At 39.5% G+C, this 9449-nt stretch overlaps 2 protein-coding genes across 3 annotated transcripts; one reads left to right on the top strand and one right to left on the bottom strand.

Annotated features, from left to right (window-relative positions):
* On the top strand, nt 1-4794 carry LOC146690627 (four and a half LIM domains protein 2). Of its 2 annotated transcripts, none has more exons than XM_085433637.1 (6): nt 1-55; nt 2190-2365; nt 2445-2619; nt 3400-3569; nt 3720-3906; nt 3997-4794. In XM_085433637.1, the coding sequence occupies exons 2-6, from the start codon at nt 2210-2212 to the stop codon at nt 4146-4148; spliced, it is 840 nt and encodes a 279-aa protein (XP_085289763.1). In that variant the 5' UTR covers nt 1-55; nt 2190-2209; the 3' UTR covers nt 4149-4794. The 2 variants fall into 2 exon arrangements, with proteins under 2 accessions (XP_085289763.1, XP_085289764.1); XM_085433638.1 differs by lacking the exon at nt 1-55 and adding an exon at nt 1244-1302.
* A 2393-nt stretch (nt 4795-7187) lies between these two features.
* On the bottom strand, nt 7188-9449 carry tslig2 (tRNA splicing ligase complex subunit 2). The gene is made up of 4 exons (XM_085433640.1): nt 9302-9449; nt 8958-9121; nt 8137-8386; nt 7188-7945 (listed from the first exon to the last, which is right to left on the bottom strand). The coding sequence occupies exons 1-4, from the start codon at nt 9410-9412 to the stop codon at nt 7889-7891; spliced, it is 582 nt and encodes a 193-aa protein (XP_085289766.1). The 5' UTR covers nt 9413-9449; the 3' UTR covers nt 7188-7888.

Raw genomic sequence — 9449 nt, forward strand, 5'->3', positions numbered from 1 at the left:
TGCTCCTTCAGTCTGCCACAGACTCCACACAGGCACACACTCCTCAGACAGGAAGGTAAGAACCAACTCTGTTCAACTGCTCCACTCTCCATGTATTCACTTGTCCATTCTTCCGCCTATCCATTCTCCTCACTGGTTTTCATTCACCATGTCTTCCATTCTCCACCACACTGGCATCCTCCTATCTGCCTCCCCACCCACCTTCTCGTGTTCTCCCTTCTTCCACCTGCAGAGCATTGTCACTATTTAACTACCTCTTCCATCACCTCACTTTCCTTTCGGCCTGTTTCATGCAGACTGGATTCCTTATTTAGTAAAAAGCTCTTCCTTAAATCATCCAGTGATGGGTAGGCTAGTTATCTTGAACCTTTTCTGCTCCCTTCTCTTCAAAACGTAAACCTAACTTTACTACTATAAAACCAGCCACTTCCTAATAACTTCTGTTGCTTTTTATGGCTTTACAGTATTTTGGTGTTTTTAGATCACACTTTTTCTAAACTGTACAAAAACTGTGCTCTCTCTCATAGAAATACAAATGATTGATGCGGGGTTCAGATTTTTTAATTAGGTTTGCCTGAAGGGGGATCAGCAAATCAGATTAGATCAAGTTAAGATCAATTAATGTTTAATTCTGTGTAACACTTAGAAGGTTGCTATGTGACTGAAAAGGATATCCTTCAGGACTGTTAGGTCAGGAGAGTAGAACACTAAAGTGGGCTAGCATCTGTAAAGATGAGTAAAAGGCTGCGATTTTAAGCTTTTCTGCATCTTTTTTGGCGTTATGATGCGATCGCACAATTCCTTTTTGCAGTTTCACTCTAACTAAACGTTCTTAGACCTAAATATAAATGTTCCAGTGCATGCAGATAATGCCATACATGCAGAGATCTTATTAAAATACTGTAAAATAAGCAGTTCTCTACAAGACACCATGTTTAAACACAAGAACCTTTTAATAGTTCACTTTTCTGTAAACTGTCTGTAGCTCAGGTTGACTCCCAGATGGGGAGCATCAAAGAGACCCCAGAAGCTGGGAAACAGCTGCATGGCATGTCTGAATGGCTGGAGCTTTTATTTGCGGCAGTTCAGATTAGCCTTTTTTTATTTTTAGGAGTCAGATAAATCCTTATATAAGCTAGGTGAGTCATGGTGGGAGTGATAAACAATGAGGGAATGTGGGAGGGCGCTGAGAATGCTTAGAGCAGAAAGGACGGGCAGATTAAACGTCTCAGCTTCAGCAAGATAAAAGAAACTAACCTTTTGAGTGTGGGGAGCATCGCAAATCACTCACGGACCACTTAGGTGGGAATCTACGGTGATCAAATATAGATCACAGGGAAGAACAATAAGATTATAGGGATGACAGCAGAGAGCAGCTCAATTCAAACCAGAAATATGAATTTAAGCTTGGGGTTTCTGGAGGGGATTTTTGCAGGGTTTTTTCGTCTTGATCTGCTTTATTTGGTGAGAGCTTGGGTAGTATTTAATTCTGTCTTGGAGAATGGAACTTCATCAACCCTTTTTTTTTTTTGCCCTGCATCTTCTCTTTTACCCACAAAGAAATACTCAAATAAATCGCTTATGTTATCCTCGTTTAACCAAGAGTAGCGATATAGGCACAGGTGGGATAGCCAAGAGCTCAACAGGCAGACCACAAACAGCTGCAGATTGTGAACAGTCATTATTACGAGTGTCGTTTAAACCCACTTATGCACGGACGCGCACACACAGTGACAAGGGATACTGTGATCTGGCGCTGACAGCTGGAGGTGAGGTGATAAATGGGTCGGCGTATAGTGGCGTAGTGTGTGTTGGTATGCAACGGGGTAAAAGTTGACTGTCTCTAAGCAGGACTGATAGGAGTTATTTATATCCGCCTCATCGCTCACCTTCTCATCTGTCACAAAATGAAGGACGTCTGAGAGATGGGAGAGGAAGATGAAAGAGGGAAATGCATGGAAAACTCCCCAACTTGTAACGTGACAGGTCTACTAATGCGTCCTAGAAAACGCCATTAGTTTGAAGTTTGATTTCTAAGAAATGGCTCTCTGATGATTGCCAGCATCGCTCCAAGGATTAATTGGAGCAGGGAAGCAAAATGGCAAAAGTTTCTATGGTACTTAATATAAGCGTTCATATCCTGTATACATAATATTACCCTTAGGCTCTTTTGCTTCTTTCTCTCTCAGCTGAGCAGTGCTAGGTCAAAATGACAGAACGCTACGACTGCCACTACTGCAAAGAGTCCCTGTTTGGGAAGAAGTATGTTCTGCGAGAGGAAAATCCCTACTGTGTGAAATGTTATGAAAGCCTGTACTCCAACACCTGTGAGGAGTGCAAGAAGCCTATTGGCTGTAACACCAGGGTAAGAGATATAAAATGAAGAAATGCATAGATACAAGAACAAGTAGAGAACAAGAACAAGAGTACTGCTCTTTCTGCAGGATCTTTCCTACAAGGACCGTCACTGGCATGAGGAATGCTTTAAGTGCTTCCAGTGCAAGCGCTCCCTGGTGGACAAGCCCTTCTCTACCAAGGACGAGCAGCTCCTTTGCACCGAGTGCTACTCCAACGAGTATTCCTCCAAGTGCCATGAGTGCAAGAAAACCATCATGCCAGGTAGGAAGAAAACTGAAATAGATCAGCAGAGTAGCTAGAAAAATTAAAACCTTAATTTGTCACTCAATTTTAAATTGGATCATTGCATAAATAAAAAGTCTTCTGTCTCACTATATAGACTGGTTGGTGCAGATTATATTATATGAAAGTTGTAATGAGAATAAAATCCACTATTGTAGGCTGAGTTATAGCTGACTTTCTATGCTGGAAAAACAGAGCTGTAGCCCGGAGGGTGGGAAAGCACCTCAGAGGTCTGAAGGTTGCCTGTTCAGTTCAGGATCTCTGCAAAAATAAGGATAATGGGGAGTAACTTAACTAAAGCTAAAATTGAATTAAACCAAGTAATAGAACTAGATTGAGAAGTTTGAAACAGTACTGATATTGTTTGTGTTATTTTCCCAGTGGATGAACAAGAAGGTTTCCTCTTTTTTCATTTGATTAGCTGGGCACGATACATGCCCATTAGTCCTGTTTGCCCACATTGCTGTAGTACAGTTATAATAATATAGGGTATAAACACATTAATTTTGTCAGTACATTTACAGAAACCTGCTTTCTTTTCACTTTAATAGGTACAAATAAAGTAACAACTAATTACTAAGTATTTGTAACCTATTCCTATACACTTCAACCTGAGCAGTGATTGGTATGGAGCGACATGCGGCACATACTATAGAATAAAACCATACCTTGTTGGGCCTTTGGAGTACTAGAACATGTATACTATGTTGACCCAAAATTGAATTTAATCATTAGTTGTAAACTTACTATTTTCTGAAGGCTCCAGGAAGATGGAGCACAAGGGGAACAGCTGGCACGAGACCTGTTTCACCTGCAAGCGATGCCAGCAGCCTATTGGCACCAAGAGCTTCATCCCCAAGGACAACCAGAACTTCTGTGTGCCCTGCTATGAGAAGCAGTTTGCCATGCATTGTGTGCACTGCAAGAAGGTAGCACATCCACTGCTACATACAATGATATCGAGTAAAATGTACTTTCAAAGTAGCTCTCTATTTTCAGTCTCCATTTTCACACTACATGTTATTGTTGCATGTGTAACAGCACTAAAGTGTGGCAGTAACCCAGTTCCCTCTAAATAGCCCATCACCACTGGCGGGGTGACCTACCGTGACCAGCCCTGGCACAAGGACTGCTTCCTTTGCACTAGCTGCAAGCAGCAGCTGTCTGGACAGAGGTTTACCTCCAGAGACGACTTTGCCTACTGCCTCAACTGCTTCTGCAACCTTTATGCTAAGAAGTGTGCCTCGTGCACCACCCCCATTAGCGGTAATCTTTAATCACTGGGTCAACTGAATCTAATAAGGCTCATTTATAACAGGTTTGTCAGATGTATTGACTTCAATTTGATATTCTTAGGTCTTGGGGGCAGCAAGTATATCTCCTTTGAGGAGCGTCAGTGGCACAATGACTGCTTCAACTGTAAGAAGTGCTCCGTGTCCCTGGTCGGCCGTGGATTTCTCACCGAACGCGACGATATCCTGTGCCCAGAGTGCGGCAAAGACATCTAATTCAGCCCGAGTGATGACCGTTACATCTGACGGGATGACCACGTTATGATCAGGGAACGATGCAGAGTTGATAAATTCTATTTGAGCACAGTGCATGACATCTATAACATCGTTACTACAAAGCAATACTATGAATGTACATGAAATACAAGCTACTAACAGTGTTCTTTGAGATAAGAGAGTTCATTTAAGTTAAATGTTCACTATTTGAGGAAAGAAAAAGTAATTACTAATCAATAAATGTAGGCATGAATCTGCTGTATTGTGCTCATGAAGAGAAAATGTTTCCAAGTAGATACTGAAGTAAGGATTCTGAGGAAAATCTACAATTTTACTGCACACTATCAGCTTAATAATAGTAATTACTGCTTTGTGCATGTAATTAGAGTTTTTGTGACGTTTAACCACTTAAATATTAAAAATGCATATTTATTCATATAAAGGAATAAATATGAATACATTGCATGAAAGATGAAAAATATAAATAAATAAATTCTGCATGAAATAAGATGATTTCAGGATTTCTAAACAAAACACAAAAACAAAACAAAAAAAATCAAAAGAGATTAAAAATGGCAAAGTCAAAATGTTTTTATTGGTAACTTACAAAAAGAAAAGATTAAAAATGTTCTAGAAAAGCACTACAGATTGCTCGGTGGAAGATTTTTATCGTTTCATTCAGTTTTACTCTAATGTCCAGTTGAACACCATGTCAAACATGACACATAAAGCCCGTAAAATTTCTTACATAATTAAATCAATGAACATCCTTTTTTTTTTAATTTTATATAATTCATTTTTTTATGACACTTTTGTACAAACACTGATTCAAAGCACATTTTCCGGTGTGTTTTAATGAACTCCGCATCAGTAACTGCAAAGTCAATTCTCCTTTTCTCCAGTAAATAGGCTTCAAAAGTTCTGCATTCTTGGTTTTGCCCAAGCTCGTTTTATGTGTCTGAATTATTAAAAACTGGTATTCAATTGCAACCCAGTTTCTGAAAAGTTGGAAAACTGTAAAATGTTAATACAATTTGCAAGACATATCAACGATTGAAAAACAGGTTGTTGTGTTTTTAAGTGGTATGTTTAACACTGTGTTGCTCATCACAGGTAAGTGTTTGGAAAATGAGGAGGTAAATTCTTGTAGTTCTCAAAGTCTTGCTTGGGTTGAGATTTCAGGGCTTCTTTGGTCAGATTTTTGGATGTTTTTCCTACTAAGCTACACTGTTGGCTTAGCAATGTTGGCTAAAATACGCAAGAGGTCTGCACAGAAAAGTCTTCTGGGTGTAAGTATGTGATGCTGTATTGTTTAGCATTATTGATGCCTTTACAGATGTTGCTCAGTCTATGTTCACTAACGTAAGCCTATGCCAGCACAGTTGCTGCCTTTGCTCTTGGTGTCAGTAAGCCAGGCCGTCCCCCTACCACACGATTTTCAAATACCTTATGACTGCAAATTTACATTTTTCTTGTCACAGGAGAGCATTTCATTTCACTTTAATCCATTGTTTCTTACTTGTTTTTTTTTTTTTTTAACTTTGCATAGTGTTGTTTAACTTGTATTTTTGGTTTAAATAATTTGTGTTAATTTGTTCATAAAGAGAAGATTATCCTTAGATAAAAAAAAAACAAAAAACAAAACCCCCAATTCCAAAAAATATAAAAACAGACTGAAACGATTTGCAAATTTTATGAAATTTAATTAAACCATAATTTATTCACAATGAAACATAGAAAACATCAAATGTTTAAACTGAGACATTCTATTATTTCATAAAAAATACTTGCTTAATTCAAATTTAATGGCAGCGACATGTGATGGGGCAACAAATGGCTGGAAAAATAGCTCATACTAAAAAATACAACTGGAACTAGTTTGCAGCTAATTAGGTTAATTGGTAACAGATCGTGACATGAGCTGATATTAAAAAAAGGAGCATCTTAGAGAGGCAGAACTTCTCAGAAGTAAAGCTGTGCACAGGTTCACCACTCTGCAAAGAATTGTGTTCACAATTGTTGCATCAATCTATTTTAGAGTAATGGTCTTAAATGTAAAATTGAGAAGAGTTTCTCGTTATCTCAGTACATAATATCAGCAGAATATTCAGAGAATCTCTGTGCACACCAATAAGGTGAAAACTCAGTATTGGATGCCTGTGATCTTCGCACCCTCAGGCAGCACTGCACTGAAAACAGGCAGGATTCTGTCACAGATCACTGCACAAGCTCAGGAAGACTTCCAGAAATCACTGTCTGTGAACACAGTTCACTGTGGCATCCACAAGTGCAGGTTAAGGCTTAAAAAAAAGACAAAAAAGAAGCTATATGTCAAAATGATCCAGAGACACAGCTGTTATCTCTGTGCCAAGGCTCATTTATAACTGCCAAGACAAAGTGGAAACTGTTCTCCAGTCAGACGAGCTGAAATTTGAATTTCTGGGGGCGGAAAACATGGATGCTATATCATCTGGATTAAAGAGGAGAGGGACCATCCAGCTTCATCCATGTGCTCAAAAGTCTGCATTTTTGATGTTATGAAAACAAGAACAGAAAATGTGGCACATCATAAAACGAAAAACACAACAAAGATGATCCAAGACTGTTGAACAGCTAGAATCTTCGATCAGACACGAACAGGACAAGTCCGCTCCCAAAAAGTCCAGCAGCTGGTCTCCTCAGTTTCCAGATGTTTACGGACTGCTGTTAAAAGAAGAGGTGATGCTACACAGTGGTAAATGTGGCCCTGCCCCAACTTTTTGAGATGTGTTAAGGCCATCAAATTCATAATGACTTTATTTTCTTCTTAAAATGCCACGCTGCCAGGTCAAACATGTGATATGTTTTCTATATGTTGTTGTGAATAAAATATGGGTTTATGAGATTTTCAAATCATCACATTCTGTTTTTATTTACATTTTTGCACAACATCCCAAAATGTTTGGAACAGTATTTACAAAAGTGGTCCTTTTGAAAGACTCAGCCTCTCTGCGATGCTCTTTTTATGAACAAGTAATTACTGGTCTACTAACAATAAAGTTCAATATTGTTTTTATTTATCCCATCGTTATGTGCAGCATATGTAAAATCTCACACCAGAGTGACATTTCAAAATCCTGGAAAACGTATGTAGTGCTCGACAAATGCAAATCTCAGTTGAATTCATAACAGAAATGATAAAAATCACTGATCACACAACTTCTAAAATGTGATGCTCACCATGATCTGTCTATATTCATTTACAATACACCGAAGAAAAAGATCTGTTTCATAACATGTCTGCATTCCCTCTTGCTTACTTCCATTGTTATCACGTTATAAGATCCTTTAGCATCCAGTTGAACACACAGCCATCGAAGCCATCATTCATCACCCCGGGGCCTTTTAACCTAAACCAGCAACAGAATAAAAAGAGCAATAATTCACCTCACTCATTTTGGATGGGACTTAATGCAAGTTGCTGATTAATGCTGGTAAGGGCACTTGAGGTTTTGGAAAACATCAAGGAAGCTCGTGACTTCATCCCGGTTTGTAAGCTCTTATAACTGAATGGCAACAGTTAAGCAGCTTTGACCCACAGCTTGAAGGGTTTCCACCTCTTTCTGTGGATAAATGAGTTGGGAAAATTGTGATGGGACACCTAAGGTAGTGGACAACCACAGGTTACGGACAGGGAAAGGAGTGGTCTGTCTGCCGGACCTTGAGGTCCCATCAGGTCTGTATGAAAAAGAGGCCAAAGATCAGGGCCAAGTCACACGCTGGATCTTGTTCTTCACTTCCGGAGACTTCAGTGCCCCCTAAAACGATGGAGGATAAAACATAAACAGGCATTATGAACTGCATATTTTTCTTTTTTTAAGAATAAAATGATTTTTTTTATTATAAATGTCCTTACAGATTCTTTAGAATATCTCCAAACACACAAACAATATGAACACTTGTGGATTACTTTCTTTGTGCATGAATAACTGAGGAGAGAAGTTCCTACCGACGTATTTTCTTCTAGTTTGAGGTTTTTTGTGTCACTGCTGCGCTGACTGGATTGAGAGGAAGATGTGTTGCCTGAGAGTTTGCGGATGGGGTTGGAAAGATTTGCTGCTGGTGGAGGTTTTAACCTGTCGTTGCTTCCTATTGACACTATACTTCCCTCTGGTTTCTTCACTTTCAGTGGGCCAGAGTGAGAGGAGCTCCCATCGTACACAATCAGAGGCCTCTTTCTACTGTGGTCACTGCTGGAGCTGAAAAACCATATGAATCAGTTTCTGAAATGCATTAATCTTATTTTAACATTACATTACATTACAGGCTACAGTTTTCTTTTGTTTTGCCACATTTACACCTGGACTGTGTCTGTATGTGTTTTCCAGATACTGATATATAGTCCATGGATGAAAGATATTGTTTCTGTTTTACAAACTTTTGAATATGTTGTTTTACATGCATTTTATTCCTATACCTTGCTGAAAGACTTCCAACCAGGACAGAAACTGTTAAAGCTTAAAAAAGTGCACCAACATCATATCAAAACCAATGATATAAGAATGGGATGTCACTTAAGTTCATATATGTGTGAAGCCAGATGAGCAAGTACTTTTAGCAATATAGTGCATCTGTCCTGGGGCCTTTCACAGAGTTGTTACGTCTGTTGACTGATCAGTGAAATTACAGTAATAACACATTCGTTTCGCCTTTCATGGAACTCGGCAAATTATTTGGTCCAAATTCTAACATCATAGTCAAATTATCTATATGCAGACAGCCTAAAACTGCACATGAAAGTACTAAATGTCTGAAGCTGTGGACCCATACTTGTCTGACCGGTGAGCTACCGGCGTTTGCTTCCCTCGGCTCTTCTCCATCCTCCGTCCCCAGCGGGTGTTGGGTAAAGTCCTCTGCGGCAGAGGGATGATATGCCGCAGGTAGAGCTCTGTGAGCTGGTCCCTGCTCCCACAGTCTCTGGTACTCACGTTTTTCTGATTCAGAGAAAAATATCTCCACTTTAAAAATCACAAGCAGCGCCTTGAGTTGAGTGTACTTAAACAGTAACCAGAGAGGTGTCCTGCTTGTTAGCTTACATGCTAACATTTCCGCATTCTTCATTTATTCTCGCATCAAATCACATTTCTAGAGTTCCTTTTAAAACACCGACTTACCTCATTTAAAACTAGCCTCATAAAGTCCTGAGACAACAACTCAGGGTGAAGCAAGAGATCCGCATCCGAAGTACCAGCAGCCTTTCCATTTTGCCCCGTGGAAGTCGCCATGTTTGCCTTTCTTCTTCGCTGTTGGAGGTATACGACA

This window comes from Copadichromis virginalis, linkage group LG16 (assembly GCF_057382275.1).
Source record: "Copadichromis virginalis isolate Kocher_CV1m ecotype Utaka linkage group LG16, C_Virginalis_male_GT1.1, whole genome shotgun sequence".
Classification (NCBI taxonomy): Eukaryota; Metazoa; Chordata; class Actinopteri; order Cichliformes; family Cichlidae; genus Copadichromis; species Copadichromis virginalis.